Source organism: Balaenoptera ricei, chromosome 1 (genome assembly GCF_028023285.1).
Source record: "Balaenoptera ricei isolate mBalRic1 chromosome 1, mBalRic1.hap2, whole genome shotgun sequence".
NCBI lineage: Eukaryota > Metazoa > Chordata > Mammalia > Artiodactyla > Balaenopteridae > Balaenoptera > Balaenoptera ricei.
In genome coordinates this window covers 10,277,786-10,300,944 of record NC_082639.1, presented here as the reverse complement: position 1 = coordinate 10,300,944, position 23,159 = coordinate 10,277,786, and the positions used below count along the sequence as shown (strand labels likewise).

The window sequence follows — 23,159 nt, the reverse complement described above, 5'->3', positions numbered from 1 at the left end:
TATATTAGTAACAATTTGAGTTATATAAAGATTCTTTAAAAAAAATCTAAGTGTGATGCAATAAGTTAGTAATCAAGACAGCAGCATTAAACCATTAGGGCTTAAACTTACACAATGTTATATGTCAATTATATCTCAATAAAGCAGGAAAAAAAAAATCACTGGGGCTGTACCTAAATATTACAGTTCTCTTCTCCTGCCAAGCACCTGATGGGTCTGCACTGCTTTCCCCACTTGAGTTTTAAGTTCAATGCAACCATTGGAGTAACTCTAGCCAATTAAGCAGAAGTAGAAGAAACATATACTGAGACAAAGCCTCCATCATCCTTGGTTCTTAAGCAACTAAAATAGCAGATCCGGGCTTCCCTGGTGGCGCAGTGGTTAAGAATCCGCCTGCCAATGCAGGGACCATGGGTTTGAGCCCTGGTCCGGGAGGATCCCACATGCTGTGGAGCAACTGGGTCCGTGCGCCGCAACTGCTGAGCCTGCGCTCTAGAGCCTGCAAGCCACAACTACTGAGCCTATGTGCCATAACTTCTGAAGCCTGTGAGCCTAGAGCCTGTGCTCTGCAACAAGAGAAGCCACTGCAATGAGAGGCCCGCGCACCACAACGAAGAGTAGCCCCCGCTAACTGCAAGTAGAGAGAGCCCGTGAGCAGCAACGAGGTCCCAAGCAGCCAAAATTAATTAATTAATTAATTAAGAAAAAAATAAAGCATTCTTTAAAAAACAAAAAAATAGCAGATCCACACTGGATGTGCAGCAAGAACAAGAAATAAATGGTTGCTGTGTAAGACCCTGAGATTTTGGAGCTGCCTGTCTGTAAGTGCAGCATAACACAGCTTATCCTGACTGGTACAGCAGTATAGCATGGTGACCAAGAACCCCTGGGCTTTGGAATCTGACTGGCCTGAATCAGAATCAGATTCAGACTGAATCTGAGTGAATCAGAGCTCTATCACTTACTGTTTGAGTGATCACGGGCCTCTGGCCTTAATGTCTTCATCCATAAAATAGTTATAATACCTACTCTTCATAGAGTGGTTGCAAAAGAATGAATTGAAAGAATATATATGTAATACGCATTGCAGTGCCTGGCATGTTGGTTAAGCACTCACTACGTAGCAAGCGGCATTAAACCCTAGAACATCTACTTTAAGCGACTAAGAGCATATTTGCATTATGGAACTTTGCTCACCTTGGATGTTCTATAAAGTAAAGCATTCTAAACTCTTTGTCCATGAGACAGCCATTTATAAAGTTCTGGATTCTCCTAGATAAATCTAGGAAAAGATAAGAAGAATAGTGGAACAACTCAAAGTTAAAAGGGATGGGTGTGGAATGACAGTGAAGCAAGTAAAGGATATCTGTAATTTGAAAGTGGAAAGAAAAGAAAATGAAGAGTGAGGGGAGGCGATACAGTGGCTGCAAAGGCTGGATTCTAAATTAGAAAGATAAGAGATAGTAAGAAAGGGGTAAGTGCTGAGAACAGACAGAAAGAGAAAGAAGGACAAAAAGCATGTGGGTCTGGAGCTCTGTGGAGCCCAGGGCTGAGGGTGGAGGGAGAGCCCGGCTAGCCACACCAGGCACGACTTGGAACATATTGATAAGACAGCAGTTCAAACTGCTGCTTCAACAGTCAGTGTTTAAAATGTCAGGAGGCTTTGGACTCTGCCGTTTCTTCTAAAGGACTCACTTGTAAACAATATGGTATGCTCACTCCTGGGATCCTTTGGTTCCTAAAACTCAGCTGTCAGGCATGTATGAATGAAAGATTCTGTACTATTGTCTTAGAAACTACACCAATCATAAGCGACAGATCTGACAGCTAAAATTCACCAAAGCAATGCTGATCAGTCCCTAGAGAGAAAAATCTAACCCTAACCTCACCATCAAGATTTTAATTAAAAATCAATCTGGTTCAAGTTAAAACTTTTTTAATACCTGAATTTTTGTGTAGTTGTTTTGAAGCTTTTCAAGCACTTACTGCTCAATTTCACTGGCTGAAAATAAGAATAAATACAAGAGGGAAAAACATGAAGTGTCCTGAAACAATTCTTAATTTTTAAACATCACTGGGACAATTGTTGAAAAACACTCATAGATTGTATGTCATGCTATAGTAATCAGGCCTCAATATCATGGGACCAATACTCCTCAAATAATAAAAATATAACTAATGATGCTGAAAATTTTACTCACAAAAAGCGGACAATTTTTATAATCCAAATAAAAGTTTCACTACTACCAGACCATTTAAATGACACCCAAATCAGAAATGTGCTAGCCACTAGAAACATAAGAGGACACTTTTCCACTGATACTTGGCATTTGGCATCAAAGGCAGTCCTCTGTAGATCTGATATTAAAACTTGTCAGGGGGCTTCCCTGGTGGCGCAGTGGTTGAGAATCTGCCTGCTAATGCAGGGGACATGGGTTCGAGCCCTGGTCTGGGAAGATCCCACATGCCGCAGAGCAACTAGGCCCGTGAGCCACAACTACTGAGCCTGCGCGTCTGGAGCCTGTGCTCCGCAACAAGAGAGGCCACGATAGTGAGAGGCCCGCGCACCGCAATGAAGAGTGGCCCCCGCTTGCCGCAACTAGAGAAAGCCCTCGCACAGAAACGAAGACCCAACATAGCAATCAATCAAAATAAATAAATAAATCTTTAAAAAAAAAAAAAAAAAAAAAAAAAAAAAAACTTGTCAGGAGCAAAACCAAATTGTAAAAGATCCAAAACAAGAAATGGTTATTACTATGACTCTTTTGAATGGCATGTGGACTTTCTTCAAACACAAGTCCTTTTGATATAAATGGAATATTAAAGCGAAAGTGTGAGGTGTCAAACAGGTCTAAACACATTCGAAATGAAATACTATTAGCTTAGCACCGTTAGCCACCTGAAATAAATGGCTGTTGAAGAGTGATGCAACCTAAGTGATGTCAGTATTTGGATTCCACTTTGGAAGCATTCACCATCGTTCCAATCCAGAATCGAGACTCCTCTAACAACAGCTCCGGGGCAGTAGGAAAGCAAGGTCCATGGGGAGACCAGGTCAGCATTAAGACTCAATCTTAAAAAAGGAAAATAAATGAACTCTACGACATATATCCGCACATAACTTTGATGGACAATGGCTATGAACAATCCATTCTGTTCTCTTTTCCCTCCCCCATCTCACCATTTCAAAAATAATTTGCCTTCAAAAGCATGTCAGTAAATCTGCAAGCTTTAAACTAATAGCAACCATGTGCCCCATGTGTTTGCCAGATTCATTTTTTATGACGTATAGTCCTCCGCATTAAAATCAACGAATTTTTGATAAAGAAAGTAATGAAAAGAAATCAAAAGAATCCATTCCAAAAACTTCACGCCTCTCAACCCCAACACAGGACTGAATTATTAAACCTGGTCACTTAATGAAATTGGAGTTGTGAGCTCCAGTTAGACGCACCTGTAAATGGTAAAAAAGATGTCTGAAGTTTCAGTTGATTGAGAGTACAAAATGTTTTCAAGCCTGATAGTTTTAAGCTAAACACCAAAAATTACAGACTTCACACTTTTAAGTTCTGTCCTTCATATTTAAAAAAAAAAGTTTTATAAAGATTTCAAAAGAGAATGTTTCTGATATCCATACATTTCTATAACTGCAAGTGAAATGATGTTAAGACCAGAAAATAAGAATCCTACTTTAGAACATATAAAATCTACATAACTGGTTCTACTCATCAGAACACCCTTGAGGCTACAGAAATACCCATAGCAGAATTGTTTAATCTCCAGGTAATCCCACACCCTCCTGTAAGGAGAAATACATCTTACATTTCAATATCTGCTCTCTTGTTTTTATTCTAAACGGGTTTTTCAAGGACAGAATGCTTAAAGTTTTCCATTCAGTTTTGGTCTCTAAAAATAACTTCCAATTTTCCCTGTGCAACCAATGCGTTATTACAAAATAAAAAGTACTAAAAATGAAAGCTTAATAAGCTTCAAAACAAAAACAAAAAAATAACACTAGAGTGTGGCAGGGAAGGTAAAAAAAGAAAGTCTGAACTAAGGTCCCTAAGAATGAGTCCTCTACTCAGGGTTCCACAGAAACGCCAAATCACGCCAAAACAATGCACACTCCACGAACAAACACACACTATGAAAATGATGAACTAATGAATGGTATTAAGAAACAGAAAGGAAAATCTGGGAGGAATGAAGGTGTGTGTTACTATCTTTTAAAAATCAAGAACTGGTCTAACATCTAGGTAATGTATTTGTATAAATTCTTATTTTTAAACTCACCTGATTCATTTTCAATTCCTGTTGTGTTCTGAAAAGATACACACAACAAAGAAACTTCTTTGATTACATGAGCCCTAAAAAGAAAAACAGACAATTGTGATATGTACCTGCCTACAAATTTACAGTGATTTAAAACTACATACAGAACTGTAGAGTTTGCTCAAAGGGCTATTCATAAAGCAGCTCCATGCCAGATCAACTTCAATATATGCTGAGAACTTACTTTGCAGATTTATTATCTACAATAAAATAGATGTCTTACTATTCTTTACTGAGGCTTCATTGTACTCTACAATTGAGAGCAGACTCATTAGAATGACATCAAATTTTTGCTTTGGAACTGAATCATCCCTAAGAAGAAATAAATTAGCTTTGTTAACAGAAACACAAAGCAGTGCTGAGTAACTTATTATGCAATGTAAATGTTCTTCTTTTACTTATATCAATACTGTGTTGAATACAAACACAATTAGACCCCTATTTTCAAGTTCCTGAAGTAGAAAGGTGGATTTACTAACATTTCCATGGAGAGTTCTCTTTCAGGAAAAGAATGAAAACTTTGAAGTAAAATGCAAATGTTTTAATAAAAGCTGTTTGTAAAGACCTACACTTATTCCTTTAAAATTTTTCTTCAATTTATTCATAGTATAGTAACAAGAAGACAAAATCATTTCTTGGAAATGCAAATGACGTACCTGTCTCTAGATAACAACTTATGAAGATGGTCCTTTCTGCAACGTTCTCTCTTAGGAGTCATTTGATGTCATTCATAATATATGAAAATCATGAGAGTAGCACTTCCACTGTAATATTCTTGTTTTCAGCATGTATACATACACATCATTAAGCATAATTCTATTTCTTCACGAATTTACCTATATTTATGTTTCCTTCCTAGACCCACAAGACTCTGCTCACATTGTAACTTCATGTTCTAACTGTTAATAAACCAAAGAAAGTATAATTCAGGGACATTATTCGCCCGAGAATATACCTGCCACTGGGCAGACAGCCTGCCCACGATCCTAAAGAATAGTGCTTTGACGTTTCACCCCATTTCATTAATATGGATCATTTTGGGTTTTTTTCCTTGAGCTCTTTAACCACACTCACCTGGATCACCTTTAACAAAGGCACTAGACTTAAGCTAGGGCCTGGTCACCTGAACTGGTTTTTATTCATAACTGGCACAGGGAATGTATTTGATAACTTGGAATTTGTTAGAGAGCTCAGCGCTATACAAATATAAACTTTTATGAAGTAAATACTCAGTGAATACAATTTCAGAAAACTGGTGGTTAACCCATGAAGTCCATTCCTTTAAATTTTAACATTAAGCATCTTTCTGACATATTTTTAACATGTCTTTCCTTAGTATATACATCCTTTATTGAATATAATCCATCCTTTTCTATGAGACTTGAAATCATTATAAAGTTTAAAATGTGTATTTGTCAAACAGCGATGAGATTAGTGGCCCCTGAGGCGTGCACGCCCGACCCCCTCTACCAAATGCCTACTGACAGCCGTACAATTCCACCAGGAGGACCCTGTGTGACACCTTAGGGCCCCAGAAGTGAATGAAATGGCAGGGGTTTCATCTGCCCTCTCACTAAACTTTCAGAGGTGGATTTACTAACGTTGGCCACGAAGAGTTCGCTTTGAGAAAAAACCTGCAGTAAAAAGCAAATGTTTTAATGAAAAAGATCTTTGGAAAGATGCTTTATCATTTCCTTTGGTTTGTCTTTTCCTTCTCACAAGAATCATCGGTATCATTTCTGAAGCTTCTTCTAAGACTGGCAGGCACTGTGCTACCATCAAATAAATCAGCTCTGTCAATTTTCACAAGGTTAGTCTCTAACGACACAGACTCAAGGAAGTTAAGGTAACTCCGCCACAGTATCATAATTTTGGTGTCTGCTATGGCTTCTTAACCATATTTCACCAGCTTCTTACTCTTGCCTCACCTTGTACCTACTATGTGCCAGGCTCTGCTTTTGAACAGTGAGCACACGGATCCCTGCCCTCTCAGGAAGGAGACCACAGGAAACAAATAAGCAAGTAAAATGTGCAGTAAGTCAGATAATGAAAGTGCTTTAGAGAAAAACGGAGAGGCACGTGGAGAGGAAGGACAGGGAGACAGGGGTTATAAACTGTCTCTATCTCATTGCCTGTGAATCCATCAGTATGGTCAGAGAAGGCCTCACTGAGAAGGGACACCTGCTAAAAGCTGGAAGGAGAAGAGCTGAGAGTCAGGAAGGGATGCGGGAGGAGCATCATAAGGGAGTAAGACTGTACACAGTAGACGAGAGGCCTAGTGCAGGAGGTGATGGTACAGGGCGGAGAGGGGAACAGGGGAGGCAGATTTAAGCACAGGCTTTGCAAGGTAAGCGCTGTTCACCAGAATGGCTATAGCTTTTCCAACCAGAGATGGAAAGCCACTGGGAGGCTTAAGGTGGCAGAAGTGACCTAGTGTAACTTAGATTTAAAAAGAGACTGTAAGGGGGTAGGGTGGAAGCAAGCAGACCTCTTAGGAGGCTAATGCCCCAATATAGGCAAGAGATGATAGTGCCTTGGCCCAGGTAGCAGAGGAGATATGAGAAGTCATTGGATCCTGGATCTATTTCTAAAATAGAGTCCCCAGGATTTGCTGCCAGATTCGATATTATGTATGAAAAAAAGAAAGGAAGTGAAGGATGACACCAGGGTTTTTATCCTAAGGACATGGAAGAATGGAGCTGCCATTTTCTGAGATGCTGCCTCCTTCTTTCCATCTGCTTTTCATCTGTTTTTCCCTCTTTATTTAAAACATCTTCCCTTCCTTTTCCTCCCGTTTTGTAGTTGCTGGCTCACAGGCACAAACCAAACCACTTAGATACCGTGACATCTAAAAATGAATAACTAAAATATTAAAGTACTGGAAACATCTTAGTCTTTCATTTATCTCAATGAATCTTTTTCTTAATAAAAAAGTTACAATATAATTCAGATATTAATAATCTTCTCTCTGACTTTCTACACTGTCTGTTCCCTCTCTGTCCAAATAGGAATGCACCCATCATTTCTTTCCAGACTAGAGGATCTTAACACCTCTTTCTTTAAGGGTTCACAATGAGCCTGTATGCTTAGAGCCTCCTCTCCATCACTTCTAATCCTAATTGCTAAAAACCAGACCCTCATTTTGTTTTCTTTCTCCCTCTTGACTCACAACACTGTCAAATTATATATCTAAAATATTTTACAATAATCAAAAACAATGCAAATCTGACACTGACTTCTCAAATGATATTTTAAATTAAATTTATTAAACTATACTAAAAACAAGGGATGTTACAAGAAAAGAACTGAGATTTTAGCAGTCTCTCTCAACAGAGGACCACTGCATTTTGAGCTGGAGAGCTCTTGTGCAGGACCGTCCCTTCCATTAAGGCCACTCAGCACTGCCCTGCGTAATCAATGCCAGCAGTCCCTCCGAGCATTCTGACAACCAAAAATACCTACACACATCCCCAGATACCCTCCCAGTGGAGAACCTCTGAACTGTAGTAATCATGTACTAGCTAGCTACAATATGATAATATATTTTAGAGCAACTATAGATTCTAAACATTGTCATTGGAATAACTTCCTTAAGATTCCTCCAGGATTGCAAAACCCCTGTGGAAGTGCGTGGCAGTTCTACGTACCTTTCATATTCAGTGTTGACTTCAATAGCATTGATTTATGTACCCCCTTATCTAACTCAGATATCTCAAGGTCTAAGTTTTATCAAAAGTGAGAACTTGAAGTATCAATTCTATCAGTGTAGAAGCAGAGAGAAATCTTTCCACACCTATCACCGAAACTTAATAATTCTATCAAACTTTAAAAAATGCTTAATAATTAAGTGCCTTCAGTTTTCCAATGGTAAATAACGAAAATCTTAAAATCCCTAGGACTTCTCTGACCCTGGATTCTGTCTTAGTTTCTTTTTTGGATTTCTATGCCTGACCAAATCTTCTTTAGTATGTCTACATTTCCCTTCTATTCTACCTGTTGACGTTTTTCAGATAAAGTATATTAGACAGATATACAAATTTAGAGCATGTGAATTTCTATCACCAACTATACTTTACTAACAGCATACACTCTTACAAAACTAAGAGCTTGATCTTGATTTTACAGATCCAAGGTTTTAATAATATACACGTACTTAACTTTTCAAGATACTGCTTTCAATTTCTAGGGCAAATCTTCATTACAAATATTTAGCTTAATAATATCGTAAAGATGATTTGATTATACATGATCAGTATGAATACAGCAACAATAAAATAATTAGGGTCTTTATTAAATGCCAGTCCCTTAGAAAGTCAAGACAACCTCAGTAACTGTTAAGCTGCTGTCATCTGACATGGAGGCCAGAGACCAGAAAAATCTAGAAATATGCAGGAAACCCCATAGAAATATGCAGTCCCAGGGTCAGACTGGCTCTGCAGCCCCAGCCATACCTCTATCACCCATCCTCTGAGATAAGGCAGATTAAAAAAAAGATAGACACAAACTAACATTAATGCAATACGTCTAACACGTCAACCTGTCGTATCTGTCCTTTGCAGACTTGTGAAGCCTACAAAACTATATGAAAAGCCTTTAAAGAAAAAGCAATAGCAGATTCTTTAAGATTAGTTTAAGTCTGGGAGGAAAGGGAAAGAATTAGGAAAATAATTATTTGATTCGCATATTCACCTATAAGTTACTGATAATTACTTTACAATTATTTTTTTGAATCAGTTTAGACCTTTTGGGCTATTTGGAAGATAATCAAATTTGCAACATTCACTTAGAGGTCACTAATATTATAATTATTCTCTTAGATTACAAAAAAATCCCACATTGTAACATCAAGACTCAGAAGAAACTAACTTTTAAGATTCAGGAAGCAACACATAGCTTACGGACAAAGAGTAAAACAGAAATAAGAGAACTAGCATGACTGTATCAAAATTTTTTAAATCATAAATACACTGAAAAATGAACTAGATGCCAAAAAAAAAGTTTTAAAAATATCACTTTGTAAAAGGAGTCTTGGAAAGTTTATGACCTACAGAAGAAAAATTATTCTAAAACTAATCACTACATAAAGTAGATCTCTCATGGTAAATGAATATCATTGTAGTAAACACAGAGATGATTAAGCTTTTTGCGGAGTAGATTTACAGTGCTTAACACTGGTAGATTTACAGTGTTTAATGCTGATCTCAGCTTTCTCAACCAAAAGATTCTTGCAATCCAGAAACTTCTAGAAAAATAATCAAAATATCTAAATCACGCCAACTTCTCAAACGCAGTTTTTATTAACAAACACAGCTGATGTACTCACTATAAAAAACTACCATTCATAATTCCTACCAGAAGAATGGAATCACCAAGTTACAATCTATAAACTCTAGCTATCAATATGAAAACTTTTAGCATCTATTCGTTGGATTAAGCAAAAGCACATAATTCATAAATACTGAATCTGCCTAGGAATTTGCTAAGTGAAAAAATCATTCATTTTCCTTTTCTGAAATAATATATAAATTTCACAAGAATAATCATCCAGAACATCCAGTTTCACACTGAAAAATATACCCCCAACTTTCCTTTTAAAAAGCAGACTATATCACCAAATTAAATAAGCTAAAGTGGAAAAAATCAAAACTGGTATGTTTATCATTTTCAGCATAAGGAGTCTGTGTGTGTGTGTGTGTGTGTGTGTGTGTGTAAAGAGACTGAGAATACGGCAAAGATTTGGTCATTCTTTGGTAAATCAGAGAATTATGAACTCTTACTGCTTTAAACGGCTCGTGTTTCTTACCCTCTAGAATGATTTCCACCCAAGGCAAAAGGCAATGGTATAACAAAGCATATCACACAGAGGAATTTCCCCACCTAAAGTGTATATTAAGAGATACAAAGACAACAGGATGCTCACAAATAAACCAGTGATTTCTCCCATTTCAATAAACTGGTTTCCTCAATGAGGCCCAGAATACCACAGACAAATATCCCAGAGCCTGATTCCCCAAATTCATAGAGCAGTGTCCTGACACCAACCTAAATAAGGAAGCAGAGTTTAGAGAATTTACTCCAGGTGAGAGAATTCGATATTGACAACACAGTTTCCACAGAACTGAGTGGAAAACCAGAAGGTCCGCTGTTTTGAATGGCTTCAGAGCCACAGAGCTCCAGTGAGACAAGGTTGATTAGAATTTTTGTTTGAAACATCTAAGTTAAACAACACCACAGTAGAATGTTAAATAAGAGACCAGCAGATAAACTAGGAGAGTACTGTAAATCCAAATTTAGATTATGGCACTTTAGGGTTTTTTTCTTCCCCTAGAATATCTCTCCTTCACTTGAAAAAAAAAAAAAATTAAAAGAACATTTTTCAAAAAACACTGCTCCAAGCATCCACTAATAAAGAGCTAGCTTAGCAATAAATGTATAGCAATTGCTGATTATTTATCATTTACCTGGTGATCTTATGGATGGCTACTATTACACGCTCTCCCTATTCTTTTGACTAAATATATACATCTATGTCATTATATTACACTGAACGTTTAATTTATTACATCAAAAATTTCAGGTTTTGTTTAGGGTTTCTACAATAATTCTACAAATGCTTTCCATTTTTCCATCTTTCCAGCCAGTCCCTGCTGTCTGATGAGAACTGCACAGATTCAAGATCATTATCACAACTCCCATCTCTCCCCAGAAAAGGACAGCTGAACCAACTGTTGACTGTATAATCTACAAAACAGCATTAAACTCAAAGAAGTTCCTATGAAATGATACTTTTCTAACATTTTCCCTATGTTAGATGTGTAAAAACTTTAAATTATTATAAAAGGAAAATTAAGTCGATTCTTTCCTAACACTCAAATGCCAAGCTTCCAAATCAAACACAAATTTTCTAAAAGCAAGATGCCCCATGATAGTTCACTTCACAATTCCCAAAATAAATTGAGTTCTCAACGGTCACCCCTTTGAGTTATTTTTCTTCTACTGGAGTTGCCAAAGCAGATGTTACTTATGTGATTAAACATTTAAAATTGATAGATTTTCAAGAACCCCCAAAATACTTCTGAATCTCCTTTAAAAGGGAAGCCTTCAGTAACGTGAGGCTCTTGTCCCGGCTCTCAAGTATGCACTTTCTCACTTTCTGAGCATTAATACAGTCACCTTACAAGTGGCTGCTCGGAGCTCTTTTGGTTTTTCCTACACGATAAAATACATAGGAAAACTCACCCTACACAAACTACACATAAATGACAAGGAGGCTTCCGAAATTCGTAAGTGAATAACATAGAGCAAAATCACAAGTTACACCAGATAAAGTGACAACTTAAACTATATTTCACTAAGATGCCGGGCTCACAATCACCACAAGATTCTAGGGGTCTTCTCCCAAGAGTTTATTATTATTTTGGTAGGGAGTGACTCTTCTCCTTTAAATAAAACTGAGGTTTGGAGTCTATCCTCTAAATATGTAACTATTCCTGTTCTCAAGAGCATTTTAAAATAACAGCAACACCTACTGTTTGCAGAGCAATGTCTGTGTACTGCTCTATAGTTTAAGAAGCTCTGCACACACATGAATTTTTATTGTTTAAAGGGAAGGATGCTTCCTCAGAATAAATTATTCGTGGTTCTCTTTGCAAGGTAAAGAGGAATGCCCGCCCCCCACGTACGATACAGAGGATGAGAGACAAGCCCTCGGTGCCATCCGCTATAGTAAGCCAGCCAGTGCCACTCAAGTAAGGGCGTGTGCAGAGCAGTGATAGGCTACATGGGATAGTTCCAGGGGCGTTTAAGTGCCAGGTTAAAAGTAAACTTGGCCTGTGGGTAACGTTCCCCAGGTAGTGAGGGAGGAGTTATTATCCACCAGCCTCCCTCCTGACCCACTCCACAGGCCCTGAGGGTCTTCAGAGAAAGACGGAAGAGGGATTACTTAAAAGCAGAGCCGGTGAACGTACGCAGGCAGGCGGCCAGGGAAAGAGCCTGCTTTCAGAACTGCCCATCAGCAAGGCAGCTTCGGCCACCTGGGGTGGGCAACGTGCCCCAGAGGAGTTTCTGACTGAGAAGGGTCACAAACAAAGCAATGCCTAACAGTTTAGGAAGGTTAAATTGATAGGAAAGAGTGAGGAGGCAGGAGACGAAAGGGCAGCCAGAAAGACTGGGGCCAGGCAAGCCGGTTAAGAATCTGGATGATGAGCGATAAAGGTTTGAAACACAGATGATAGCTGAAAAGAAACAAAAAATATGACTAGCCCTGCAGAGGAAGAATGAACAGAATGTGTTTTCTAACTGAACAGGAGGTAAAAAGAGATGGTGAAGATGAGTTCAAAATCTGGAATGTGACTGACAAGAAGAATGTGTATATTTTAAAGACAGGGCAGCCAGCAGTAGGGATGGTATTTAAGTGGAAGGTGGTGAGCTCCATTTTAGAGACTCTGAGGAGAGGCCAGACATTCAGGGGAAGCTGCGTCCATCAAACAGGGAAAAAAAGTCCCACCACAGACTGCCTTCAAGGTGGGGGACAGAGATTGAGAAGTCTTCAGCCACAAGGGGGTGCCTAGGGACAGAGGAAATCGCCAAGAGAAAAAATATCCAGAGAGAAGAGAAGATGAAGGAATGGGCTTGGTGCAAGGCGTGGGAAAAACTAGGAAAAAGAGTCGCCCCTCCACCACGTTCAGCAGGGGGAGGGTGGGATAGGCCAAAAACCTTTAGGACTCAGAGGTAACTTGGAAATGTTTCTCTTGAAAATAACTGTGCCATGTTATCCCTCAATACCTATTACATTAAACAGGTATCTAAGAAAAACGCTATTAATGTTTCTGAAGAACCTAAAGTATCTCAAATTGCTCACATATTCACCTATTCTTCTTAAAACATCCCAGGAAAGGACAGAAGTAATCACTGTCCACACTTTTCAAACAGGAAGAAGAGAGAGAGGATGACTGTCCTACCCCTACCACTGCCAGAAACAACGAAGTCCCTGCGCTTGATCTGTGAGATGGTTTACCCTGTATATCGAGGTAGCGCTCAAATAAATTACCAGGGAATTGCACTGATACAATATTTATCTCCCAAAACAAGTGACCTGACCTGCTCAATAACCTCTAACAGAGGTAACAGAGCTTCACAATGAAGAATCTAAATTCATCCCAAGAGTCCTTCTTTTTAAAATTCCTACTTTTAGATGTACTTCAAAATTAGGCCTTTCAGAGTTACGGCAAAGTCCCTAAAATAAGACTCACGGAATGGGAAACATTTAGAATCTCGTTTTTATACTGATACTCCAATTTATGCCTAATTTACACTGCCTTAATAAGGTCTTATGAAATGTGCAGAATTCATACTGGTATATAAGGGTTTGGTGATTCTCATAATTCTTTTCAAACATTGATGGCATCATTTAAATTATTTGAAAATGCCACAGAATTTTCCCACCAGAGTTTAATGAAGTCTTAGTGGAACTACTCATACGCACATGTAAAATCTGTAAGTTTCGCCAATTTCCAGACAGGCTGTCCACCGTAATCAAACTAACAGTTGCACTTAGCTTTCCACATTTCAGGCAAACTGTGCCAAGAAGTAATTTAGCTCTTCCAAAGCAAAGCCTATCATATGATTTATTGCAAGAGCTACAAAATACGTTTTTCACCAAAATGGCTGGCAAATATATAAGTATTCAGTGAAACCTCCTTTATTGCATGTTCCAAAGGACTAATAAATGAAAACAGAGTAGATGACGTGAACCAAGACCCTAAGAATAAATATTATATAGTACTGAGAAAAATATTATAAGTATAATTCACTCCAAATGAACCAGATTTATTACATACAATAACTCTAATACATGCTTCAGGGAAGCCAGGGTGGGGAATGAAAGGCATTCTCTTTAAGAAAGAATATTTAAATGACACATGCATTCATCCCAGTGCATGAATGTGATTCTGTACATTCAGATATTCTGTAATTCAGAAAACCACCCCATTACCAAATGTGGTCCAAGAGTACATCTCTTTCTTTCTGCTTTATTATCTGTTAAGTTCTAAATTACTCATTATTATTATTATTACTATTACTACTGATTAAAGATTACTTATGCCATGATAAAATTTCAGTCTATACTATCTGTTCTTTTAAATAATTCAAATAAAGATTTGACAACTTATACTTTTTTTCCCCAGGGGAAGTTGCATGTTTGCCATAAAGATCAATAACCTATCTCTAAATTATAAAGTAATAAAGTTAGTAAGCACTTCAAAAGTAAACTTTATTTCTTCAGGACAAATTTATCACTTTCAGTGCATAACCTTGAACTGGTGGTTTAAAAAAAAAAAGATTCTAGAAAAACTAGACATCTATCATCAGTTTTTAAGGGGTTGCTTCACTAAGTCTCATTTTCTAGGAGAAAAGACCATTCTTTCCGTGTTATTCAGTATAACAGACCATAAGCTTAAATTATTCACCAGGTATCAACTCTATGCAAATTTATTTAAAATTCCTAATAATTTAACCTACATACTGGGAACACTGATCCTATGTCATGAAAACTCCTCCGTAGTTTCCAGGTTACCTCGCGTTGCTTTACCTCTTGCCACGAAAGGGACGCCAAAGCAAAATTTCTGAAAGTGACCATTCAACAAGGTCATAAAACCAAACTCAGGAAAGAACTTCCACAGTAGGTTCATTCCCTGGCTTCAGTGGGGACTTGAGGTTAACCATGCATTGAATAGTATATTCTTCCAGTTCTGTGACTACAGAGATCCCATAAACCGCTTCAATGATTTAACCACCCAGTCTGATGGACCTTCCTTTAATGCAGTGGCTGCGAACTGGGGCGATTTTGCCCCCCCAAGGGACGGACATCTGGTAATGCCTGGAGACTCTGTCGACTGTCACACCTGGCGGAGGTGCCACTGGCATCTGGGGGGGTAGAGGTTAGGGGTGCTGCCAAACATCCTACAAGGTACAGGTCAGCCCACACAAATTACCCAACCCCAAAGCCAACCATGTTGAGGCCAAGAAACCCCGCTTTAGTGGAACCTAAGTACTGCCTTCAGATGATTTCATCGGCTCTAACTATAAACAACTAACTTCAAAAGTAAAGAGCCTGAACAGGACCCCAGACCTCTCACCAAGTGCTGGGAGGAGCACAGCGTAACTGAGGCGCTCCAGGCAAAGGGCACAGCCCCGGACACACGTCAGCAGCGTCAGCAGCAGTCTTTGTCGGGCAACATCCCCATCATTTGGAAACTCCCTGGATCTACACACTGCCACGCAAGCTTGACAATTTTCCCCAGCTGTCCACCTACTCCCTTTTCAGTCCCCACTGTGGAGTTTTCTAGTGCAGCCCACAGGCTTTTTTTCTTCTGCATGGGGATTAAAAATAGCATGAAAAGCAAGTCAGAAGACATGAAAATAGTAAATAACCCAAGGTGCTTTCCATCCCGGAAAGTCTATGATTTAACAGGACTCAAAAGGTTTGTAAATCAGATCTGGAACTTGAAAAGAGATGGGCAGCTTAAAGAAACAGTCCCATGAATAAATAAACATCTAACGTAAAATAATCATCAAAAGAATATTCGTGCAGATATATGTATGTAACTGCACACACCCGGCTGAGGGAGGAGAATAAAAGGGAGCTGAAATGGAGTGCTATTTCTTAAAACTGCATTGGCAGGAAAAATGCGTGTTTAGAGGCTAAAAAACAGAACTTACATTCTCACGTATCTTAAAAGATGACAGAACTTTAAAATTCACAATAGAAAACCTTTTAAACAAATCTTAACGAAAAGAAAATCTCAGGCTATAGAAACCTTACTGATCAATACAGAATTGATAAATAAATTATGGCCAGTGCATATATGACATGGCCATTAAAAATCATATTGAAGAAGATTCAGTGGCTTGGATATATGCTCACAATATCATAAGGGAAGACAAAGAGTGTATATGATATCAATACTGTAGAAAACGTAAATATATAGAAGTGAATAAATATATACAAGGAAAGAAATACACTCATGCACACCAAGAGAGACAGGAAGGGGGAGGACGTCTGCCAAAATGTTCACAGTGGTTATCTGAGGAGTGGGAAGGGAATGGCTGATTTCTATTCCTTCTTTGTGTTTTTCTCCATTCTCAAATTGTCTTACAGTGAGAATCTTTTGTTACATTTTGTACTTACAAAACGAATATCAATACATTATTACAAATTTATACCGAATTGTTTCAGGAACTGGCCACAAAATGAGAAAAAACCAATGTGAATGTGCCAACTTTTCAATGAAAGAAACCACCTTCAGAATCAACAAAAGCGAACCTCTATTGAGCGTTATGATTACGTGCCTGGCACTTTTCTAACCACTTCAAATGTATTAACTTATTTAAACCAAACCAAAAAAGATGTGTAAAAAGAGCCCTGGAATACCAGAAGCTGTGAACAAATGTTAGTCCCACTATGAATTTCAATCTCAGTTTCCATCGCTTGAAATGAGGGAGTCGGACGATCTTTAAAGGTCCTCTCAAGGCTACACTGAGATTCTACATGTAAAAGAATGTGGGCAAATGAGTGTAAGTTAGTTTCTGGAGAATGAAGGGGCAGCTGCATGCCATCTCAAAAGCAAGACCCTACTAAAAAGGAACATACGATATGTCTCTCAGTTCCCCCTCCTCGATATTTGTACAGCACATTTCATAACATGTTAAAAACAAAAAACAAAAAACAACCAACGTTTAAAGGCCTACATTTCCCCAATACTTGCACACAACTGATCAAACGGAGACGAAGTCTGGCATCTTAAGAGAATCACTGAAAGGTTCCGTTTGTTAAACACGGTGGTTGCTTTTCTGTAGTAAACAAAAACTTTAAGAAACATTTTAATCGCCTTCTGGGTAGGACCATTTTAGTGTCTTGATTAGAGGGATTTAAAGACTTAACTGGGATTCACCAAAGGGCGTTCCACCTCCGAAATAAAACCAAAACCCCAACGCAACGCTGAACGGAAGATGAGGGGCCAGCATGCGTGTCCTCTCTGGGGAAATTACAGCTGCGTAGTTGAGGGAACGTGGGCTTCCCGGGTCGATGTGGGGTTATTCCCGGTTCAGCGGTTCACGTGTGGGTCGGGAGCAACCACGGAGGTGTGCGAAAGACGCTGACCTGTTTGGTCTACTTCGTGTCTCACTTGAAACCATCAAAAAACAGGTTCGTGGGTATCTTTGGTAACAAAATGAGTAAGAGAGAACTGCACGTCTGTTAAAAATAAAAACACCGGTGGGTCTACGATGGGATTACCGAGGGAGAACACTCCCAGGCTTAAACCACACTTTGTGGATTGAGGAAACACAAAGACGCGAGACACAAAACAAATTCAGAACGCAAGTGTGAGAGACACGTTCGGCTGCAACACAAAAAAGAGAAGCAAGACGACTTGAAATTGGAACGGCCCTGGGACCCGCGGGCGCCCGGGGTCCCGCTGGAGTCGCAGCCGCCCGCCCGGCGCCGCCGCCCCGCAGCCCACACGCGTCCTCCCCGCGGGGCGCGCGGCAAACCAACAGCGACAAAGCGGACCCCACTACTTCCCGGCGCCGGGCCCCAAGGCCGGGCCGGGGTGCTCGTCGCGGGACGGACTGACCCCGGACCGCCACCGGGCTGCCGGCGGGACGCGCCTCGTTCCGGGGCCCCCGCGGGCGCGGGACACCGGAACCTCGGAACCTCGGAAGGGGCGCGCCCGCCGGCCCGCCCGGCCCTGCGCGCCCGGGTCCCCGGCGTGTTGCCCCTGCCGCCTCGCTCCTCGCGGGCAGGAACGGGAGTCCCGGCGCCGAGCCCGCCGCCGTCCCGGAAGCCACCCGCCCCGGCCGCCTCTTACCTGCGCCCGCCGCGCCCCGCGCCTCACAGCGCCGAGAGCCGCCGCCCGAGCCGCCGCCGCCCCTCCGCCGGCCCAGGAGCCCGCGGCCGTGCCGCCGCCATCTTGGCTCCGGTCGGAAGTGACGTCGGTTGGCGCCGGCCGCACGGCCTCGGGGACCCGCTCTACCCGCGCGGTAGTCTAGGGCCGCGACCCCCGGCTGAGCAGACCCCGACGCGCCGCTGCCGGAGGGCCCAGACCCGGGCCGCACACACCCCGAGGGCCCGTACCCGGGCCGCCGTGGTTCAGAGGCGTGTTCGCCCCGGGGCCCCGACCTCTGTTCTCGCGGGCTCGACGACCTGGGCCGCACGCGCCGCGACGCGCGCCATCCTCACGGGGACCCCGCGGACCCCAGCGGTCAGCGCCGGGGCTCGCCACCACCAGTCTGTCCGCGCCAAAGGCTTGGGATTCTGCGCGATCGAAAGTTACTGCAAGAACCCACAGCCTTTAATAAAAGGCGGAGGGCAAAGGAAAATGGGTTCATCACGATATCCCTGTCAAATGAGTAAACACAGACCCCATTTTTCGCTCTTCCCTAAAGGACCAGTCTAGCCTCCCCCTAAAAAGATCCAGCTCCAAGAGGGTGGATGCAGCTGGGTTTATTTGCTCATTCATTACAAACAAGTGTTTCTTGCCTGCCCGCCATGTGTCTAGCACTGTGCTACGTGCTGGGGCTACAGCACAAAACATGACATTGGCCTTGTCCTTGCGGAACTTATGATTTACAAACGAGGAAGCCAATAGACAGCCTGGGTGACAACGAATGACTGCTCTCATGGAGATGAACGGGGTTGAGTTGGAGATGTCTGTCTCGACATCCAAGGAGCAATGTGTATCAGACATCTAGCAGGCAGTCGGCAAGGAGTCTAAAGTGGGGGAGAGAGGTGCAGGCTGGAGATGAGATAGAAAGTTGGGGGTCTGTCTCGTATGGATGGTATTTAAAGCCATGACCGCTTCAAGATAAAGCCTTGAGAATGAAAGCAGGAAGAATCTAAATGAAATGGGTGACATTAGACTCCGTGGAAAGGCCCCACTCTAAGGAGGAGACATACTAAAGCGCAGTTACTCTTTGGAAACTTTTGAAGGAGCACACAAATCCGTTTATGTGACTAGGGTTTAATTTTAAGAAAACATGATGAGTCAACACGTATTATCATCTTACTGTGAAGGGATGGTGCTAACGACCTAGTCAGGTATAGTGAACAAATGAAGATAATCTCATCAGATAAATTTTTATCAAGGTCTTAAAAAGTGACAGGGTCAGCGCAGAGCCTTAGAAAAAAATAAAATCAGACCTCAAGCGTTTACTTATTCCTTCCACTGATATTCAAGGGAAAGAGACCCTAGATTTCAGAGATACTTGCATGCATGTCACTAAGTGTGTACTCTGCTGTGATCAGAGCAGACATCAGACTTTTCCATCCCTTACCTGAATCAGTGCCTCCCAGCGTGATCCATGCATCGAAATTACTTGGAGTATCTGAAAAAAAAAGAAAAGAAAGTGAGGGAGACTCGACCGTTCCATCCACAATCAAAACACCGATGTACAAATCAAAAACCTTTTTTAAAAAGCTGTATGCCACGTGGCATTCAATAGAATGCAAAGGAAAATAAAGGAACATTAAGCTAGAAGTGACACAGTGAACCAGAACATGTACTACATAGCATCATGCCAAGAGATGGTTGACAGAGTAGTCAGTGGTTGTCCTCCCTGTCATTAATCTAAAATGACTGGGTGTTTTAGTTTTCCGTAGCTCTTGCAGCAAATTACCGCAAACTGGGTGGCTTAAAACACCAGAAATATTGGGTCGGCCGAAAGGATCGTTCGGGTTTTTCCATAGCATCTTACGGAAAAACCCGAATGAACTTTTTGGCCAACTCAATATATTTTCTCACAGTTCTAGAGGCCAAAAGTCCGAAATCAGTGTCACTGGGCCAAAAATCAAGGCATCAGCAGGACCACACTCCCTCTGGGGGCTCTAGGGGAGAATCTTTACTTGCCTCGTCCAGCTGCTAGTTGTTGCTGCCAGCGTTCCTAGGCTTGTGGCTGCATCAGTCTTCAAGGCCAGCATCTTTAACTCTCTGCTCCATCTTCACATCACCTTCTCCTCTGTGTGTGGTTGGATTTCCCTCTACCCTCCTCTTCTAGGGAAACATGTAATTGCATCTGGGACCCACCCAGGTAATCCAAGATCATCCCCTCATCTCAAGATCCTTCACTTAATCACATCTGCAAAAACCTCTTTCCATAGGGGACTAGGACGTGAACGTATCTTTAGGGGCCATTATTTAGCCTGCTACACTGAGTATATCTTCAGCTCTCCTAAATTCCCCCCTTCATCAGCCATCGTTTATTTTTCATCTGCATATGTTTCTTGAACATTTTATATTTTTCAACTTGTGCCACTGCTCAGGATAAATAATTATATATATTTTGTCACCTTAATCCAAAAAAGATACGAACTATTGATAATAAAATGTGATTTCATGAATGTTTATTATCTGATATGCTAAATATTACTCTTTTGTCTCTTTGAAAAGGTGAAAGATATTGCTAAAGGATGAGGGAAGGATTTTGAGACAATTCATCACATCTCATGGGCCATTTCTGTATTAGAGGGATGGAAATATAAAATGCACTCTTTGTCTGGAGCTACAACGGGGATGAAACTCCACTTTACAGAGATACATCTAGCACAGGTCCCGGCCAGTTTTGTACCTTGGCATGACGTACCATTACAGCGGACAATCATCACGATTCGTCATCCCGGTACCCAGAACAGTGTCTGGCATGTAACAAACGCTACATAGATATTTTTAGTGGGAAAAAAGTCTTCTCCCTCCCTCTTCTGATGTGGCTGGATTTGAGCAAGTATGTGTGGACCAAAGACTATGTGATAAGAACTATCCTCACTTTACAGATGAGGAAATGGAGGCCAGGAAAGCTTAGTTAGCAGCAGAACCAGGTTTTGAACCTAGACAATTTAGCTCCCTGGTTAGCTGCGGGCTTAACAAGTAAACTCTACTCCCCACGCCACACCCCCCCAACAAGAAAAAGCTTGAGAACTGCTACAGGCAAGTCTGCTACTACACGCTCTCAACTAGTTATTCCTCAACCAAGATAACTGGGGTAGGAATTGGGAAGTATTTTTTTTTAATATCTGCATAAAGAGACCATTCTAAATACTCTCCCTGGACTGTCAAGCAAGAACATCAGGGGGAAAGGGATTAAGTGTCTAAGAGCAACTGCATCAGATGAACTCATATCTTGTTCAAATAATACATCACTTACTTTTTAAAAAATACTGAGCCCCCTTTCCTCCTGAATGAAAGTTGTTTTGAATGAGATCCAGAGTCTCTTCTTCCAGTGTCTCCACCTCACCTTCCCCACTCACCATCCCTCTGTCAAGTCCTTTACCCAAGCAAGGAATGACATCTGAGCAAACACACCAGCAACCAGAAGATTCAAAACTTGGATTCTGGGTTCAGATTAAAGACAAATGAATGAAGTTCAAAGATAGAAACTCTGGGGACTAAAGATACAACTTACTGCATGATGGACTCTTTTGGCTGCATAGTTTCAGTGCAAAAACTGCAGCCTCCAAATGTCTAGACAAATCTTAGCAGTGGTGAGATTTAAAGGTAAGAAGGGGAAAGGAGGGAACCTGTATTGAGTGCCAGTCTGCGCGGGTGCTTTATACTACATTCTCACGTAATGCTCATGACAATGACAACAGTGGCTGCTGCTTTACAGGTGAAGACACTGAAGCGCAGACTGTGGGGGGCACAAGTGGTGGAGAGGCTGGGTTCAAGGACTCGTCCAGGGTCAAAGTCCACGATCTGTCTACTGGCCATGCTGCTTCCCAGGCATCAAGGTGCTCTTAGCACTACACTCTCTAGGCACTAGGGAGAACACAGAAGGACGAAAACGCCACCCTGCGTCCCAAGAACTTAGGGTCTAGTGGAGCAGACTGGACTTGCTCACAAAAGCACAGCAGGGCACAGTGTAGGACTAGAATGACATCCTTATGCTCCACGTGTGTTCCGTGAGGGTTTGCTCCCCACACCTTTTTTTTTTTTCCAATATTACTTCAAGGCAACCTACTGAATGGGAGAAAATACATCTGATAAAGAGTAAATATATAAAGAACTCATATAACTCAATAGCAAAAAAAAAAATCTTATTAAAAAATGGGCAGAGGATCTGAATAGACATTTTTCTAAAGACATACAGATGGCCAACAGGCACACGAAAAGATGCTCAACATCATTAATCATAAGGTAAACACAAATCAAAACCACAATGAGACATCACCTCATACCTGCTAGAATGGCTACTATCAAAAAGACAAGAAATAACAAGTGTTGGCAAGGATGTGGAGGAAAGGGAACTCTTGTGCACTGTTGGTGGGAATGTAAATTGGTGCAGCCACTACAGAGAACCACATGGAGGTTTCTCAGAAAAATTAAAAATAGAACTACCACATGATCCAGCAATTCCACTTCTGGATATTTACCTGAGAAAATGAAAACACTAACTCAAAAAGATATATTCACCCCCATGTTCATTGCAGCATTACTTACAATAGCCAAGATAAGAAAGCAACCCAAGTGCCCATCAGTAGACGAATGGATACAGAAGATGCAGTGTATATATATATGTACCTACATATACATATACATTGTGTGTGTGTATATATATTTTTTTATATTTTTATATATACACACAATGGAATACTACTCAGCCATAAAAAAGAATGAAATCTTGCCATTTATGACAGCGTGGATGGGCCTTGAGGGCATTCAGTTAAGTGAAGTAAGTCAGAGAGAGAAAGACAAATACCATATGATCTCATTTGTATGTGGAATCTAAAAAAAGAAAACAACAATAACAAATAAAACATGCTCATAGATACAGAG

The 23,159-nt window shown here is 40.9% G+C and overlaps 1 protein-coding gene across 5 annotated transcripts in view; it reads right to left on the bottom strand.

The window, feature by feature from the left end:
- The window catches only part of PRDM2 (PR/SET domain 2), a 119,293-nt gene extending 101,024 nt beyond the window's left edge, over positions 1 to 18,269 (bottom strand). For 4 of the 5 annotated variants that reach the window (XM_059913689.1, XM_059913698.1, XM_059913715.1 and 1 more), the window contains exons 1-2: positions 18,204 to 18,269; positions 4,294 to 4,367 (exon numbers count right to left, since the gene is read on the bottom strand). In XM_059913689.1, the coding sequence (XP_059769672.1) occupies positions 4,294 to 4,302 (9 nt within the window). In that variant the 5' untranslated portion in view covers positions 4,303 to 4,367; positions 18,204 to 18,269. The remainder of the gene's footprint in view (positions 1 to 4,293; positions 4,368 to 18,203) is intronic. The other variant, XM_059913752.1, reaches the window with a different exon arrangement.
- Positions 18,270 to 23,159: the final 4,890 nt, after the last annotated feature.